The sequence below is a fragment of the Acanthisitta chloris genome, unplaced genomic scaffold, assembly GCF_000695815.1.
Source record: "Acanthisitta chloris isolate BGI_N310 unplaced genomic scaffold, ASM69581v1 scaffold13837, whole genome shotgun sequence".
NCBI classification, from domain to species: Eukaryota; Metazoa; Chordata; class Aves; order Passeriformes; family Acanthisittidae; genus Acanthisitta; species Acanthisitta chloris.
In genome coordinates this window covers 60,331-80,046 of record NW_008682132.1, presented here as the reverse complement: position 1 = coordinate 80,046, position 19,716 = coordinate 60,331, and the positions used below count along the sequence as shown (strand labels likewise).

General features: G+C 37.6%; 1 protein-coding gene across 1 annotated transcript in view; it reads left to right on the top strand.

Moving 5' to 3' along the window:
- Nucleotides 1-19,716, top strand: part of WHSC1 (Wolf-Hirschhorn syndrome candidate 1) — a 59,010-nt gene that overhangs the window by 26,297 nt on the left and 12,997 nt on the right. Inside the window, exons 5-8 of the mRNA XM_009078402.1 lie at nt 336-480; nt 3,046-3,164; nt 6,532-6,613; nt 7,614-7,738. Of these exons, the coding sequence (XP_009076650.1) occupies nt 336-480; nt 3,046-3,164; nt 6,532-6,613; nt 7,614-7,738 (471 nt within the window). The remainder of the gene's footprint in view (nt 1-335; nt 481-3,045; nt 3,165-6,531; nt 6,614-7,613; nt 7,739-19,716) is intronic.

The window sequence follows — 19,716 nt, the reverse complement described above, 5'->3', positions numbered from 1 at the left end:
GATTTAAACTTCATCAAGAAATGGTACACATTGTTTTGAATGACCACAAGACAAAATTTACACTTACTCCACTTTTTTGGATGCCAAAAGGCAAAGAGATACTTCCAGAATTGGTCTTAATACTTCTGAATATGCTAATGGATTTTTTTTTTAGAGCCACAGAGACAAAAGTGGTCATTCAGAGAAAAACTGGATACAGAAGGGTTTATTCTAGTTCTGTCTACCGCAGACAAGTTAGCTAACTTGTATCCAGTTTTCCAAAGCGATGGAAGTTTGTACACCATTCTTTTCAGTGGTCACGTTTTTTTAATTCCACCCTATTTCTGCATGTGTAGGTGGTTGCTGAACATCCAGATGCTTCAAGTGAGGAGATTGAAGAATTGCTCGAATCGCAGTGGAACATGCTTAGTGAAAAACAGAAAGCTCGCTATAACACAAAGTTTGCCATAGTGACCTCTCCCAAATCTGAAGAAGACTCTGGTAAACGTAAAACTGTGCTAGTGTACTCTAACTAAATTTGATATACATAGTGGCGTTAAACTAAGCACATATTTGAGACCCTGTAGGGCAAACAGCTTTCACTGTTTTCCAGTTTTAATTCTTGGTGTTTGTGCCAATAGCAAAGGAATGCCAATGGTTACAATAAACGCAACCCATGAAGTCTACATTTCTTGCTCATTGTTCTGAAAAGTTGTTATATGTAAACCTTCTGCTGTTTAGAGATCGCTGGTTTCTCATTCTTCTTCTGCCCATAAGCAGCTGCCATTGCATCCACTGCTTGTTACAAGTGGATGGTGGGAAGGGAAGATGAAGCGTTGCTACTAGTAAAATTTCAGATGTTGTTTTTATAGAATAGCTAGAAATGGTTTAAAAAATTTAATCAGTACTACACCTTTTCTTCGTATATGCCTAAAGTGTATTACTTCACGTCATCATAACTCAGGAAGAAGTATTCCAAACTTTACTCTGAACCTTTCATCCATTTGGCATTTTATTGTGATACTCAAAGTTTTTGGGACTTTGTACAAGATTGCAATCACTTTATTTTTTTCTCCTTTTATTTTTTTGTTGCTGTTTTCTAGTGTTTGGTTTTGATAAACAGTCTCGATTATTCTGCAAAATATTTGAGGGGGTTTGGAGTCACTTATTTGAGAAAGCAGGAGGAACATAGTTTGGCATTTACATGAACTTTATCAAATTTAACTAGCTATCGTTTTTCAAATTTAAATGGGTTAACAGCACTGTAAGAAGACTTACTGTGGAAGTATTAGAAGCCAACAGGTGCTGCTTTGGGCAATGACAAGAATGAGAGGGAGTGTTTGAAAGTTTGTGAGACTTGGAAAAACTTGTATAAAAATGGCAGTCAGTTTTGTTAACTATCTGTGTGTGTGTGAAATAACATCATTTTGTGGAAAAATGAAAAGTTTTTAACTTTAAATTTTAAGTGTTAAATATTTGGATATCAGTTTTAAAAAAAAAACACATTCTGTATCTCTCAAGGTTCATCATTGAAGAATATTGGAGAGGCCAAACGTAAAGTGTTTCAAGACTCACCTAAAAGGAGATCAAGATCCAGAAGTAATTGAAATTTGTGTTGTGTGCAAATAGCTCATCATTATAAGTAGCTATTGAGTGTATTTTTTTTATGTAATCGCCCACGTATCATAATCTCTTTATTTTATCTCAGATGTTGTCTTCCTTGACTTTAGAACTTTAATGGATCCCAAATTAAATATCTAAACACTGTAGTGCTGAATTTTGTTCACCTTCCTCAGTGTCATATTGCAAGAAATGTAATTGAAATTGTACCTGTACCAGGTGTTTCTAGTACATATATTGTGTACATTTATAGTTATCTACAGATGAAACCATGTCAGCTCAATTGTTCCCCTACTCAAATCCTCTTACCTTAAACTTGGAAGAATATTGTGGGATTTCTTTTGCTGGCTTTTTGTAAGTAGCAGGTTCTCCTGGAGCCATTTCAATCTGCTTTGTGGATTCAGAGTCTGATCATAGAATATGTCCTAGGTTGTTTAGATAAGAACATTGATTTGATAATTATCCATATTTTCAAGTTGCTATATTTTTAGTATTTGCAGATAAATGTTCCCATTGGAATAGAGTGCTTGTAGCTATAGGACAATTTTCAGTTAACACCTTTGTGCCCCTGGAGCTTGCAGTCTTCATACCAATAATACTCTGTAGCTTTATGAACTAGAGAGTACTGGAAAGTGTAATAGTGTTGTCATTTCATCCTGATGAAACAGACCACTTCCTAAATCCTCATCTATCCTTCTGAGGTGCAAACAACAGCTGAACCTGTGGCAGGGTTGTGTTGGTTACTCACTGACCTGTTGTAATTTAGTAGCTGCTTGAACTTTACAGTGACCAATCATCTAAATAGGTGACTAATGTCTGTTGGTTTAACATGACCAACGTGGTTCTGTTCATAGGATTCTGGTTCATAAAGGAAGGGAATCTTATGGTCTCCTGTAAAATATAGGTAAGCTTGTTAGAGTCTGGAATTGCCATACCAGAAAGAAAATTAATCCGTACAGTTGGTGATATCTTGTCTTTTTCAGAGGCCCCATAATAGATGTCACCAGTACCTTGAGCTGTATCATTTGGAGAACTTAAAGTAGACCTATGGAGGAGACTTAGAAATTAATTTTAGTGATAAGACACTGTGACAAAGTGGCAAGAGAGTTAAAAGCTGTATAGGTCAGTCATGTGCAGTCAGATGATATGAAACTAATGTTGGGCAGTAACATTCAGATCTTAAGCTAGTGCTTATACAGGCAGACTCATCTTTCTGAAATAACTGGAGTATGAAGCAGTTGATTTGGATGTGTTCTAGAGTTAGTCTTCAGTACCAGAAACCAGACCCTAGGCATTAAGAGGTCATCAAACTGTGTTAATGTTAACTATGTTTTTAAAATAATGACTGAAAGAAAAGTACCTTAAATAACTAGATCAGTTCAAAAATATTTGAAAGTGGGTTTTAGATTATTTTTCATGTAAGTTTCCCCCATCCCCCATCCCAAGGTAATTTACATGGAAATAAAAGAAACCCAAAAAAGAGGACAAAGGAACCTACAGAAGATTTTGAAGTTCAGGAAGCACCTAGGAAAAGACTCAGGATGGATAAACAGAATAATCGGAAGGTAATTATGTCGTTGGTTTGTTTGGGTTGATTTATAGCAGCACCAGTCACATTGCTGTAGTTAAGTTTGTCAGCATTTCCATTTTCAGGATGAAAAAAGTAATGTCTGTGTATCATACCAAACTGTTGTAAATATTCAGAGAAACGTGAGGTTATCACTGTGGGATTTTTCTTTTTGGGTTTGAGGATGGAGGTATAACAAGTTGAACTTGTTGCTTAAACTGTGGTAAACATGTATACTGAGAAAATACTTCTCAAAGGAATGTGCAGAGGGAGGCATGACCTGTATGTATTGTCATGCTCTGTAGTTCTTTTTGTTTCCTCCTGATTTGGAGTTCAGTGTTAGAGGAATGTAAAACAATATCTTTTGTCAATACTTTAGACAAAAGTCAGAGGAGAGGAAAGCAAGTAAAGCAAAAACAGAAAAACTGCTTCTCACGAACTGGAAGGCTGTAGAACATTTCAGAGTGGCATGCTGACCCATTTCTTAAGTTAGGAAACTGCAGTAAATGCTACAGTATATTTATAGCATAAATCACAGGCTCCTTTTTAGGTTAGTTTGCGTGTGAGAATGAGAATTTTTCTTGCCTAGGTCACTAAAACGATAGATGAACACAGTGCAAATCTTGTGTAGACTTAAGCATAGGTTTATTAAGTCATGCATGTAGAGCAGTGAACTTCATGTGTGGAAAGCTTAGCTCCCCTGTGTTTTCAGCTATGTTATTGTAGTGTCATACTACAGTGTGAGTACCACAGACCTCATCTCAGGACTTCAGTGGTACAGCAATTAAGTGAAACAACCTAACATAAGGAAAGCTGGCAGATTTAGTTTTTAACTGAATTATGGAGGTCTTGTAGATGTCAATGTGTTTGGTAGGTTGGTTATTTTATAGTACTTCTGTTGATATTGTGGCTATTCAGACAGCTTGTTTAGAGTTTAATATAAAAAAATAAATAGGATTTCAGATGGCCATGCTTAGTGAGGTGATTACCAAGGGACAAAGAAAATTCTTAATGTTGTTGCTCTTGCCAAAAGAAGGGCCAAAACTGGTTTTTGTACTTCCTCTGACAGTTTAATTGTTGAATATTTGTTTTATATTATAGGAACAGGTTTTCAAACCTTTTTAAACTTTTCTAATTGATTTGAATACGCAAGAATACACTAGATCCATGGAATAATGATGTTTACTTCTTATAATTAATTCCTGCTATGAAGTCCTGGTTTTGACTGTCCTAAAGTTACTTTATCTTCGCACCAGCATTTGTACACTACAATTAGCTTATGTTATCACCAGTAGAATGAAAGGTGGCTGCATTACAGTTCATGTATGGGAGGTTATGGTATCTTTGCTGTGACACAGATGTGAATATCAACAGGAAAATAACTGAGATGAATGATTCCCGTAAGATACATGCCATAAATAATGTTGACTTTAAAAAGTGGTGTCCTCTCTGATCCACTTATCAGAACTAGTTACAGGGAATCTGATATGTGTAAATATTAGGTAATTTGGAAACTAAATGCATATAGCAGGGTTTGTGCTCCACAGAAAGCTCAGATATGGTAGAATGGTGCTTTGCAGTTTCTCTTGGGAATTGTCTCAAAAGTCTTTTTCCTGCTTTCACAAGCCTAAGGTACTTCCAGCTCTACATGCAGCTATTTAGTAAAACCTTTAGTGAATGACAGTGAAAGTAACTATGTAATGATGCAAAAGAGCAGACACTAACCATACACCTTCCTCTGGCTATTCCCAGTTTGCCTGCAGCCTTAGTTAGAATCATTTTGGATAGGAGGAGCTTTAATGACTATTTCATGACTTTTTACTTATTGAGAGTTGTGCATTATGATCTCCTTCTGTCCTTAATTCTTATTTATGATATCTGAATGGTTTTGCACAAAGTAGCTAAGTCATAAGTACCCATGTGGAAGTTTTGAAAAATTGATTTGTTCATCCTTGCTTTGATGATGTATATAAAATGTACATTAACAAAATGGGTGTTCTGTAAAGCATGCTTTAAATTTAAGAATGAACTATACTGTACATTTTCACAGAACCATAGAATAGTTAGGGTTGGAAGGGACCTCTGGAGATCATCTAGTCCAGCCCTCTGCCGAGGCAGGGTCACCTAGAGCAGGTTACACAGGAACATGGCTAGGTGGGTTTTGGATATCTCCAGAGAGGGAGGCTCCCTGACCTCCCTGTGCAGCCTGTTCTAGTGCTCTGCCACCCTCAGTGTAAAGTTCTTCCTGATGTCAAGGTGGAACTTTTTGTGTTTTAGTTTATGTCCATGACTCCTTGTCCTGTTGCTGGGCACCACCAAAAAGAGTCTGGTACCATGCCCTTGACACCCTCTGTTTTTCCATTTTACACAGAAGCGTAACAGTAATCTTACAAAACTTAGATGTGGCATTAGTGGTAGAACAGCTTAGTCTACTTAGGAGTCAGTAAAAGCACAGTGCAGCACATCTGTAGTACAATAGCCATTCATGTTTCTTTTTACAAAGCATTCTCTGGCCTTTGAGGAGTTTACCTGCACATCTTTTGTAAAACTGATTGTCAGATCAAGACTGAAAAAGTGTGTAAAGCCTTGAAAAAGTATGTAGAGCCTTCTGTTTGGTAGAATCATTCTTAATGATCAGGTGAGCACTGTCAGGGTTAAGCATTCTTGGCTACAGTTTTAGTAACTTGAATGAATGTGTAAAATACAAAAAGGAAAAAATAGTGGCATGTGTAAGGAACAATGTCTTAATTTTGACAAAGATTTGACAAAAACTTCCAGTTTAGGCCAAAAACTTTTAATGATGAATTCTCAATCTGGAGCAAATTTAGGTGTTGTTGATTCTCCCTTTAAAATAGTGGTTTTATTTTGGAAATGCTGAAACAATCTTAACCATAGTAATTTAAAAAATGGCACTGCTATAAGTTGTGGAGTTGAAAGCAAAGCCTCTCTGAGACTTACAGTTCTGCACGGGGCTGATTCTCAAACTTATATACTAATTCTTCAGTTTGCCTTTAATAATTCAAAGTTTTCATTTAAGCAGTTTAGATAAAGAATAGTAAGGATAATTTACAAGTTTTGTGTTCATTTAGAGCTCCCCTTTTTGATATGCTGAATTTGGGATGGATAAGTGGGATGCTGGAATACTGTGTTCTTTAATTTTTCTCATTTGTTTATGGGTTTGTACCCTGTGCTATAAATGAGTTTTAAAAATCACTTAAATGGGGCTAGCTTAACTACATTACCATTCAGATATTTGTAAAGGCACTTTCTTTTCAATAGCATAAATCCAGAACTAATTGCCAGTTTTATCCAACCACTCATAAATTAGGAGTTTTTTTATTTTTTCATATTTTTTTTTGTGACAGAGGGAGACAAGCAATGACAAAACAGCAAAAACAAACTCTTCTAAGGTCACAGAAACCTCCTCTTCACAAAAGAACCAGTCAGGTAATGTGGTCAGAATAAGTTTTAATGTAACTTTTTCAATTAAATAATTTAAAAATAACCAGGTTGTCTGAGGCAGCCACTAAATTTTGCTGACAACAATAACCAGTTAGAGGCACTGGGTGGGGGAGCATGCTCTCTTCCTGCACTACCACCATTTGGCAAGGTTATCCTTGACTGAAATTGTGTTGCTGGTTGAGAGCAGCAGTTCACAAGTTCACCGTTTGATGGCACCAAATTAAAGCTGGTGCCCTGTGATCTTGGCGAGCAGGGATACAACTCCTACTGCTCTGGTTTGTCATTGTGCACTGGCCCAGTAAAATGAGTGCAGTGACCATCAATGTCATCAGTTACTTTGGGATTTTAGTCCCTTTAAATGATGCTTGATGGGAGGCAGTGTGGAGCATGACAGGGAATTCTAAAGAACCTTGGACCAAAACCCCAAAGTCAGACTTGTTCATGGTGCTCAAGTTTAAGGTAACTTCTGTAAGAGCATGTCTCATTTGGCATATCATTATAATTCCTAAAGATAAGTGAGCTTCAGCACGTTCTGCATGATGTAGAAGCAGTGACATGCCATGGCTAATGCCTGGTACTTGGGTCCTGTATATAACCTTTCACTTAACAAAGTTTTAGTGGTACTCAGTTTGTGATGAGATCATGTAGGCCTTCTAATGTTTATCAGAGGGTATAACCGTTCCCTCTGCTTTAAAGAGGTATAAGTTCACAAGGTATTTGATCTTAATAGAAATGAACCAAAAAAAATCTGGGAAAACATTTCTTAGCCCTTTGTAGCACATATTTGATTGATGGAAACCTCTTTGTTTTTAAAATCAAGCCAAAACATATGGTTTCAGAAACTTCATGTTCGCTCAGCCCTACATAGGTGCCCAGAAGACCTACCTAAATCATTCCTTTATCTGAAGGAATATTTTAAATGGCTTCAGGGAGATAACATTTTAAAGTTCCAAACTTCACTTTGTAAACCAAAATTATTTTACAGCAACGAAAAATCTGTCTGATGCATGTAAACCTCTGAAGAAGCGAAATCGGGCTTCAGCAGCAGAATCTTCAACTCTTGCTTTTAGCAAGAGTTCATCTCCTTCAGCTTCCTTAACTGAGAATGAGGTAAAAAAAAAGTGGTGTTTGCACACAGCCATTTAATTACAGAAATGATCAGGTGTGAATCTTGTTTTAAAAAAAAACAAACCCGACAAAAATCAAAGGCGAATTCTCTAACGTTGGTGCTCTAGACAAGTTACAGTTTTGGCCTCTGTGAAACCTGTTACCGTGTGCATTGCAAATTCATTTATTGTAATATGAACGTCTCATTTGGGGACGTCGAGATATTATTGTGCTTTTTAATGTATTTACCAACAACGTTTTAGAATTGTAACCTTCTATTAGAGGCAAAGTAAAATGCCAGTGTGTTCTGTATTTTCTTCTACAGACTTTATGTAAGTGTACTACATTAGTTACATTATGTAACTCAATATTGTCATGTTGCCATAGCTTTTATATTGAAGCAAATTTCCTAATCCTCTATTTGATCTAGAACTGGATGGTCTTCTGAGCAGAGCCCCCTTAAGCTCAAATTAGTTTTCAGGCTGTTGAAGTGCTATTTCTCTGTGATGCAAATAGCTCCAACCCCAGTAGAGTTAAACAGGCAGCAGAGGATGTATCTTTTGATACTTGGTAATCATAGTCTTAGCTCTGCATATTTGGAACTGGAGTTCTTCTCAATTGATATACAATAAATGAAGTGTACCAGAAGTACATTCATGCAATCCATGAAACCATTCCCCAAGTCATCTACACTATTAAAACCAATCAGCCAAAGAGTGGCAGCATGAGGGTGAAGTATGCATGCTGTTTTGCAGGTGGGTTCGGATATGTAGTTGGTAGGATTTAGTAAAATATCCATAGACAAACAGCTTCATGCAGTTGGTGTTACAAAAGCTGTAGAGAAAATACTTGCCTGCTAACAAGGGAGTAGGGCTTCCAGCTACCCTAGAGATTTTCATCTCCACTAACAAGTGCATGAGGTGCTTAGACACTGTAATGAATGCAGTTAAAATATCTAGACAATGTTCAGTAAACAGTTTACCTTTGGGTAGGGAAAAAAGATTGCATGTTAATGGCTGTATATCTTAACTGTAACTGGAAAAAAATTTTAACAAAAACCCAAAACCATTAAATTCTCCCTCCTGTACCCCAATAAAACAAGAAAAAGCAAGTCCCACAGGAAATAATGTCAATAGCAGCACCCAAATTAAGTAATATTTACTTTGTCCTCTCGATTGAGGGACTCCCATCTTTTGGTTTACCAGCTTCTGCTGGATTGGCTTTACTGATGGGATTTGCTGTTTCTGTTAGGGATCATCTATTCAGCCAGACCAGCTTAAAGAACATTACTGTCTTTTTTGGCTCTAAATATGACTCTCTAAATATTGTGCACTCAGGAGAAAGATTCTTCTATTTCTGGATATTGTGATTATAAAATGAAATATCCAGAAGTCTTTCTTAACAAAAGGCTCATTTTCATAGGATTTTGGGTTGTAACTTGATGGTTCACATGTGAGAAAGGATATGGTTATATAGGCTGAGATGGAAATTTTAAAACTTAGCTCTTAATTTAGCTACTGCTAAACAGTAAAAGATGTGAGAAAAATTAACATTATACACTGCTCAGAGAAAATGGATGCATACACTAGAAAGTGAGTTGTTTGCAGGGGTTTAAGAAGATTTAAAATATCAAAAAAGTCTCAAAACAGCATAGCAGAAAATACACCTTGTCAAATAACAGATTTTTTTGGGGGGGGACTGGGTGCAGGGAGAAGTAGGTGAGTGGACTAGATCCTTGAACTGTTTAGAGGTACACTGACCTGAACTTGTACCAATTAAGGATTGGACCCAGTTTGTTCCCTATATTAGGTATATTTTGCCTTGAAATAAAGCAAAAATGTCAGGCATATATTTCTGAACTTAATATTCATCTGTTGTACACAGAAAGATAAAAATTTTGGATTGCATGGATGGCTCTAAAAACTTTTTTCCATTTTGTATTATTATTTAGCACTTGCCTAAATGGCTAAATATTATTTGTGTCCTGAGATTGTTCATCCCTATATTAGGTATATTTTGCCTTGAAATAAAGCAAAAATGTCAGGCATATATTTCTGAACTTAATATTCATCTGTTGTACACAGAAAGATAAAAATTTTGGATTGCATGGATGGCTCTAAAAACTTTTTTCCATTTTGTATTATTATTTAGCACTTGCCTAAATGGCTAAATATTATTTGTGTCCTGAGATTGTTCATCCAGAGAGAAACCCAGAGTGTTTTTGAGTTTAAAAAATAAACACAATCAGGCAATGATGAAAGCCTTGCACAGCTAATTCAATAGGATGTAGTTCTTCTCAACATAAAATGGATTTAATGATTAACTTTTATATTTCTGTATTCTCTATAATACTCCTAAATATTGGTTTAGGTGCTCTCTTAACAAACATGGGAAAAACTCTGCATATTCCACAAGCACATACACCTCCACAAGGTGTATACTAAGAGGATTCTGGCCTTTTTCTTTCTCTTCTTTCTTTTCCTTCCATGCTATTTGTGGACAGCTTGTTCCAGAATGGAACCTGGATATGACTGTTACTTGTCAAGAACCTTTGCTAACTGCACACCCCTTAAATGTCAGTCCATTGCAACCAAGTTCTAGGAAAAGTGTGTTCATAGGAAGGGTGTGCTCAGTCCTTTCTTGTTTGAAAGATGCATCTTATTTGACATTTTTTAAAATGTTTTTTTGGATGCTTCTTGTTGTTATTTGGGGTGTTTTTTAAATGGGGATTACTTGAAATAGTGTAAAATTAGGGGAGGCCGAATTTTCAATGGATAAGTTACTTTGAGAGGGAGTCAGGGATGGGGCTGTGGACTTCTGCCTTAAGAGCAAGCAGATCTATAGACCTGACATCAGAGATTAGAGGTAGGCATTCACTCCCTTCAGAAAGTTGGGCTGTGAAGTTGTTTTACAATGGATGAACTGAAGGAGTAAGGTGTTTATACAGGAATAAATTAATTTCATACCTGCATTTAATTTTGAAGCAAAATGATTTTACTTATAGGCACTTGACACCAGTAGTAATTTCTTCTAGTATTTCACATGAAATATGGTTTTGTTTGAAGTGTGATTCTTAATGAGCAACTGGTAGGGGCTGATGTGAGAAAGATACTCAACACTTCGTAGTCTGCAAAACCTTGGAGTAGATTTTTACTGCCTGTGTAAGACTTGGTGTAACCATCCAAAAGCACATGATATTTGTGAGCAGAGATACAGGTGGTGCATTTTAATTTCCTTTTTTACCTTGGCCCTCCACCCCCCAATAACGTAGTAGGTGCCAGTAGAGTGTAACCAGTATATTTTTAATAAATAAAAAAGGCTTTACATTACCATTACTGTTGGATTATTGGCACACTTGGTGTGTTTGCATGAAACATATCTGCTTTTATCTTTTCAATCAATTTTTGTGATTATTGTCTGGCTTCATTAAATTGGATGAATTTGTTAACAGCAGATAAGTGTCATAGTATCGTGCAGAGTCTAGATACTACTTATGAATTTTGTCAAAGAAACTAATGTTTTTTTCTAAGAGAGGACAAAATAAAGCACATGTAATACTCTGTAAGTTGTTAGCTAGCCTGTCGTTCCTCACACCCTCCTCAAGCGTGAGCTGACCAGCAGATGGCAGCTTAAAGAAGCCTGTGAAAGATTTCAAAGGTGTTGCTTTATCATAAATTCCTCACAGCTTCCCTGGAGGGAATTCTTCCTTTCTGTAACATCCAGTGTCAAAACAAGTTTGGTTGCTGGTTATAGCTACAAATTTTTGTTTTTCCAAGGCCTAATAATGCAATTTATAATAATGCAAGCCTTCAGTTTTGCTCTTTTTCTGCATAGTGAATAGTACTTTTTTCCCTCATTACTGATTTGAGACAGATTTGGTTTATCTGCATTTTTAATGGGTAATAGCATGTATACACAATGGAGAAAGCACGTACAGTTCTTAAAAGGTAAGGTATTTGGTTGAGAAGGCAGTCACGAGACGTGCACAGCTTGTGACTCAAAAAGTACGTCAGCTCCATTTATTGACCCTGGAGTCTAGTTGTCTTACAGTATACAACTAAAATGTTCTAGGCACTCTTACTGAAGATAAAAATAAAGGTCTTTGAGACCCTAAGAACAGGAAGGAAGGAGGGAATTCATGTTATTTAAAGCACCCTCAAGAAAAAACAGTTGCCGCTAACCTTGCAGGTTGTTACTCAAAATCAGTGTGTGCTTCTAGTGTTTGATTCTAGCTTACTTCAAATGTAATTTTCTCTTCAAAACAATGCTTAAGGATGATTTAATATGTAGTGCCACCTTAATTCCTGTGATTTAGAAGACCTTTGTTTCCTGTGTTTGTTTCTGTATGCCTACAGATTATTTTTCCCCCCTGTTGAAAAGCACCAGTAAGCAGTCAGGGGTACATTTTTGTGGAACACTGCAAATAATTGGACTCGTTTCTTGCTAAACCTGTGCTAAAGCCTCTAACATTTGACATGACCTGCATCACCCACCAGACCTTACAGTTTTGTTACAATGGTTCCAATTTCACATGGGAAATGTCCTAGGCTTGACTTTTGTTCTTTGGCAGCACATTCTGTGTAGAAAACTAAGTTTCTTATGTAATTATTCTCCTCTTGTGTATTACCTAGGCTTCAGAGTGCAGAGAATCTGTTAACTGAATGTTTACATGATGTAGGTTTTTATTCCACATCCCCTACCAAAGTATCATGAGTATCTGTAGGCAATTTTATACTGTTTTAAAATGTTCTCATAGTTTTAATTAACTTTCAAGGCAAATTCAGAAATGCATAATAACCTTATCTGAATCGTCTAACTCCTGCTAATAATAAAAATGAAACTTGTCCCAGGCCGTCTTTTTTTTGCTATTATAGTACTGTGTACACTTGTGGCACCGCATACTTAAAGAATTTATCTAGTCTAGCAGTATGGGCCAAAATATCACTCTTCATTCAGTTCAGGAATTCTTATACTGAAATAAAGGAAATGTTAACTGTAACTCAATTGGCTCTGTCAGTTTTTCTGTCTCTGTGTGGGTGCACGATAGATTGTCTTTTGAATACAGCCCGACCTGGTGTTTGTATGTTGTTTATTGACTTACTCTTTTACATGAGCTGTGCTTAGATTAAGAAAAACCCAACCTTCTAGCTGTTCAGATTTTGTTCATAAGGGGAAAAAACCAAAAAACAGTTGGGGTTTGTCTGTGAGAAGCCTAAAGAGTTTACTTATCAGAACATGCATACTGCAAGCTTTCTAGAAAAAAACCCGGCCCAACCCACTTCCTCCTGGGTAACTGTGGTATAAGTCACCGACTCGAGTCCTGTCAGGAAGTCTGAGATTGTAGCAGTGTCCTGAGTTTTAAGGAAAGCAGAACTTAATATGCAACAGCTCATGGGAATGTGCTTCTCAATTGCCTATAAAAAGATGCAGTGTGTCTTTTTTATATGTTATGTCCATATCATGTGACCACAATATGTTTGATAGCAGGTGACCCATGAGAGGACGCTGCTTAAGTCAGTGAGTATCTTAAGACATCCTTGTAAAAGCAGCAGGTCACTCTTTGGGGGCCCTTACATTTATGGATCCTGCTGATCCTGCAGTGGAGGAGACTTGCCTGCCAAACAAGAAAGCAGAAGGAAATAATTTCCTGCCGTGCTTTGTTTTCATTTTATATACCCCTAGCTTTAAGATAAGTGTACATAGTGGGGTGCGTTTCCATTTGATGTTTGCAGCCTGGAGTGCCCAAGTAAACCCAGCGGAAGTGGGAGGGGTTACCTTCTGTGGCTCCTGAACATTTTACCCTTTAGTTGTTTTTGGAACTGCTTAAGCACAACGTGAAAGAACATCATCATTGTCTCAAATATGACTAAGACCAAAGCTTGTACTCCTGAGGCTTAAGAAGGCTGTTACACAAGCATGTATGAGTAATATAAGAAGTACTTTTATAAGACTGTTAGTTGATACAGTGAGTTTTCTGAAGAAATTTTTTTGAATGAAAATTGCACTTTGGTAGCTAGAGAAGTCTGAAAAGGTGTGTGGCTGGTGGAGTAGTAATTGTTGGACCCTGTTCCAGTGTGGGCACCACAGATGCTTAAATGTTAGCAACTTTATCACTCAGAATTTCCAAATTTGTTTTAAACCTTCCAACACTTGGCAGGGAAACCTTGAGTGAATTGGATCTGGGAAAGGAGAAGCCCCAGGAAAGCTGATGAGCTGATAAGAAGTGTGAGTGTTGTTCACTCTGCAATTGCTAACACAGTGAATAGTATTTGGAACTTTTTTCTGCTCCACGAGGCAGGAGGTTTTGCCTTAACAAATGTTGATGCTCTAGTCCTTTAGGACATCCTTCAGCCACGAGGTACTTACAGGGAAGAAAAAGACACACCAACACATCCTTCCCATCCCTCAGGGATAACATGGTGCCAGCAAGGATGCTTTTATAGATCAGCTTTTAAAAATGAAGGCTTAATTTTAAGTCCAAAACAAAAGGCACATTTAATAGCCAGGTCACCAGTGGATTGTGGGCCAGTCCTGACAGGCAGAACAGTTGCCTTTTATGCTCTTACTATGGTAACTTATAAAATTCTCAGGCTGCAGATTGGATGAGTGCAGCCACTTATTTTCAGACCTAGAATTTCTGAACCTCATTTTCCTTGGAATTACAGTGTAATGATTTTTCTGGTACTGGTATTTACTCTGATTTTGAGGCTGTCTGAAAAGAGGTACATAACTGTAAATGGAAAAAAATTTTCTTTTCTTCAATCAGGCGAAGTGGATGGAACAAATGTCCACATCAGTATTTCCCTTCATCTTCATCTGCTTCTTCGAAACACAGCATCATTGGAATTTTTTAATTCTAGGCTATCCTTTCTTCTACCGTGTGCCAGTATGATTGGATGCCAACTGAGAATATGCCAGTACCTCATTTTCTTCTTTTTCTTTTCAATAAGTGACATTTCAGCCATCCAGATGTGGAAGTAACGATACCCTTTGCAAAGTTCACCCACGTGATTCTGGAAATATGCAGGCTGAGTGTACATACCAGCTTGCATCCAACTCTTTCTTTTTTTTTTTCTTCTTTTTTTTTTTCTGTAAAAAGCCAGAGGGAATGAGGAATTGGCTCACATTTCTGCTGAGGTGTGTGACTGAGACTGGAATCAGGTACCTGGTAGTAAAAAAATGCTTTAAAAGTTGTGGTAGACTTGAACTCAAGATTTAGATGCACTGTGAGAAATGTTTCCCTATGTCAGTGATTATACTTTCACCCTTGAACACTAATTGATGGTGCAGTGAACTATGAAGTTAACTGAAACTCAGTGTTGCTGCTGAGGGAGTCTTATAGCAGGAGAAACACAAAATGTACACAAAATGTGTGCAGATTCTTCTCTCAAATCGCCTTTCTGCCCCCCTTGGTTGTTCTAGAGAGCTTCAGTCAAAAGGCAAAATTAAGAATATAAAAATATAAGCTCAGAAAATGTACGTAGCTGACTCAATTCCTTTTAATACTCCAGTGCCTTAAGTCTTAGTGTAAATGTATGGAGTTGCATACGTTTCCTCCTCTAAGCCTGCCCAGCAGCCTCTGTCAAAAGCAAACACTTACTTAATATAGTCACGTGAAGGAAACTCTGTCCTTGCATTTGTATGCACACTGTATGTCCCTTTTGCACAAAATGGGGAAAAGTAGTTCAGGAAACCATAAAAAAAAGTAAATCTCATCCTTATATTTAGCGATTAAACAATTCCCCAGTGTTCAGCGGCGGTTGCTGATGTAATCTGGCTTTGTACATCAAATATTGCAGTATGCAAAGCATGTTCATTCAGTTAAGAATTAATGCTGAAGATTGCTTTTATAAGCATTGTTGTATAGCCTTTCTAAAAATAGGTTGATGTTTGTCTGAAAGAATCCCTTAAGCACTTCTTTTGCTAATTGTGAACAGGGAATTTTAGCTCATAGTTAAAAAGAAAATTAAAAATACTTTGGGGATTTGAAGTCTTCGTATGCTGATTCCTAGATCATTGTGGGTCTGAGTAACTATTGCCCAAAAAATTGTAGTGGTATAAAATCTGTTACCAAATTATCTTCAGATGGGTAAACCCAACTCTTTACTGACTCATTGCTACCATTTCTATGTTTTCACGGGTAAAAATATAATACTAAACACAAAGAATTCACAGAAATGCCAAAATTTTGTCCCAGTTTAACTTAGTGACAAAGCATTTTTTCAATAATAAAGCAGTGGTGAACTTGGGGAAAAAGCAGTAATGTGTCCTTACATGTTGCCTCTGAGTCTTACGTGTGTGAGTAGTGAATAATGACTGATACATGTGGGAAAGGAAAGATTACCTTGGGAGCCTGGTGGGAAATTGGTCACTTCTGTGAGTGGTAACTGTGTTCTGAACCTCACTGGAGCCTGAAATAAGTTCTGACCTGGCCCAAATGAAAAGCAAAGCTCATGATTTGGTTTTTAGTCTATTTGTTTCCCTTTGTCTCACTTGTGTATGCAGATGCACAGTTTCCAGTAGAAAGAGCTGCATTTGATTTCTGAAATACCACCCTTGCTCAGTGTTCAGGTAGTGAAGTGTGAAAGCCTCTACAGGCAAATCCTCACAAAATAATGTTGACGTTCATATATTGAAGGAAATGGGAAGGAAAGCCTGACTGATGTGCAAAATGTAAAGCTTGATGGTGCTTGTGATGCTCCTGACTTCAGCAGAAGAAGGGTATGTCTGTGTTGCAGCATTGGTAATTGTTAATGGGAAGTGAAGGTGATGGTAGAGTTTGGGTAGGATTTCAGTGCTAAAAATCTGAAGTGAACAGCCTTGCCTTTTTTTCCTTAAATTTGCGCTCTTAAAAATGGCACTTTGCCTTTATGAGAAATAAAAGACTCAAAATGTAAAGCAGAGTAAAATAGCTACAAATTGCTCATTAACAGGTTTTGCCACTAATCTAAATGTTGATTACTTTGAACCTTGGCCTGAATATCAGAAGAGTTAATTACATGCCATTTTCTTTGGTAGGAAGATTACATTACAAAAGTAAGAACAAGACAAGCTCTGGCATGATCACAAGGGAAAGATTTATGTTTGTAAGTTAACAAGTAAGGAAAAAAGCCCCCCCAAACCTGTCCTGATTTGTATTGAAGGCTGTGATTTGGGCCCTGGAATGTGAACTACTAGACTTTCCACTATTGAAAGTTGTGTTAACAGTCCACAGAAGCTCTACATCTCATTGTAGGAGGTAGCTGTGTCACGTGTTAGACATGAACTGATTTCTGGCAATTTTCTTGTAAATCATCTTTTCTTAGTGACTGTTTCTATCTACAGGTATTTTATTTGCAAAGCTCAATGTTCCCTTGGTGAATCAGAACGTGTTAGTGCCACTACACCTTGCTTGGGGTACAAATACAGTTTTCCCAACCATCTTATGCTGTACCAGTCATTAGGTTCTAAGTCCTCTCTGAGAAACAATAGATGAAGATTTTCTCAACCTCTTCTCTGCAGGCCTGAAGGGACTTACTTCTGAAGGGAATTTTGCTTCCCTGACATTTCCACTGGCTATTCTGGGATAACTTCAGGAGCTGAGGTGTTGAATTCCAGCTCTCTTCACAGAGGGAGCTTTCCCAAAACATGGTTATATGGAACGGGGATTATTTGCAAGGGGAGATGGCTGGTAGAGAGTGTTTCACCTTCCGCAGGATATACAAATAAGGGTCAAACTTTTAATTGTGCTAAAGAAATACTTCCCTTTCTTGCAACAAGGAATCTGGTAGCCTTCCCCTTTATTAGGGCCCTAAAATTAGCCAGTATAAAAACTCATGGATGGTGGTGAAGTGGATGTGAGCTTGGCATGAGTTACACGTGATGTGGCTGTTGGCTGTGATGGTCAAACCATCGGTCATGGTAGAAGGGATGAAGAGGTGTGTTCTGCAGCAGCAGCAGTGGTGGATCACTGAGCTTCTTGGGAATGTAGTAATTCTTAGGGGTTGAGACAGCCATGAGCAGCTATCCAAGCTTGTTGGTGTAATACAAAACTAGTGGTTAATAGCACATTTGATTTGTAAGGGTATGAGGTTCCTGACAGTCCTAAGGGGGAGATCTTGAAAGATCCTCTCAGCCTGTAGGCATACAATTGATGAACTGGTGGTATTTTGTTCATGCTTTGTGTGTTGGTATTCGTGCTTGAAATCCAAAATCTGGCATTAATCTATAGGTGGGTGTAAATTGCCAAGTTTTATCTTGAATGGGTTGCTAGAATTTGGCTTTTGTAGCTGCATTTGTGGTGTAGAATTTGATTCTTGCCAACGCTGCTCCTTTTTTTTGGCTCAGTAGCCGTTTAATTTAAATAAAGGGCTGGTGCATTAATTCCGAGGCAGTAAAATCTCTGTTCTGTAGGAAAATTGATGTCAGCCTATGGTTCACAAACAGCTGGGATTTTGTCCCCCAGATGTAGTGGGGTTCTGAAAAACTGCCATCTGCCAATGGGGTTTCCTTTCCATATAGGGTTCTGTGTCCTTCCTTTGAACAGAGCAGATAAACCAAAGAAAATCTTCAAACCATTGCTTTGACTCATTATCTTGTGACTGAATATATTTGTCACGCTGGATATGTTCTGTTTCTCTGCTTTGCCTTCAAAAGTAGTGAGCTGGGGAAAGAGAATTGCCTTGCTCAAGGGCAAGGCTCTGTAAGTTTTGCTGCTGGGAAGGCTGTCTTAACTCAAGGTGTGCTGCACATATAGGTTTTCTCAGTGTTTGGGTGTTTTGTGGTGTGAGGAACAATCACAGTGTCACGTTAACATGAGACTGCTTGTTTTGTTTTTAAGTAGAAAAGAAATACAGATCTAAGACCTTCCAGCTTCTTTTTTCTTTTCTAAACATGACTAATTCTGGCTAGTTCAAACAAGAGCATAATGAGGTACTAAAAATGTTAGAGCAGTGTACTGCTTACACTAATTAATGTTTCTGTGGGAATAACTTAAACAGAAATAAACGTGTGCAAGTTTACTTAAACCATAGGGAAACTGATTCTGTGTTTTTGCTATACTCCCACACTGCCTGCCTTTATCTGCTCCTTCCCAGCAAGGTCTGGCTGTTCGTGGCCTTGCACTCAGGTTGTATTTGCAGTTTGCTGTTTCACAGCTCCTTCTAGGGGACAGAGATTTCCTGGTGCCTGAACAAAGCAATGATTTTACATGCAGTTTCTTTTAACCACTTATAAAGTGGTTGGGCAGAATCTCCAAATCACTCCAGTTGTAGGAATTTTGATCAGTGAAGTGTAGTTACAAATCACTTTCATAGTATTTATTTGTACAGAGGAAATGCATTCACACCCTTGCAAGTAATGTGAGGAAGAAAACCACCAACCAAACAACAACTGTCAATCTGATCTGGTGTTTTCAGACTTGGTCAAGAAAAGCGATGTTAAATGGAGGGATGCAAGTTAGCTGGCAGCAGCAGTGGGAAGTAATTACTCAAAACTAGTGTTTCTAAAGGGATTTTATAAAGACTAATGCTAGGCCTCATTCAGCCTTATGTTTTACTCTCTGATTTCAAAATAAATCACTTCTAATTCAGTGGTACATTACATGGATTGGCTGAGAGGGAGGTGGTGTTTAGCTCTCACCAGCACAGAACTGGGCCATTTATAATAAATATGTTTTACTATTGGTTAATATGAGATTGGATGTGCCAAAACAGAAAGTAAATTCCTCATATAAAGTGGGATGCATGTATCCTGAGAAATGGCAGTTGGCAAAATGATCTCTTGACTACTGCAGCAATTTGGAGTGACTTTCAGTACTGTGTTGAAAAGACAGAAGGACATCCTTACACAGTGGGACAGAAGTGGAGAAGAGTAGTAACATGTAGTAACTGTATTACAAGATTTGTAATGGGATATTGCCTCCAGTTCTCATGCCTGATTTCTCAATAACCTTTTTAAAGTACAGATAAGGTTTAGAGAAACCCCACTGAAATGCTCTAGGT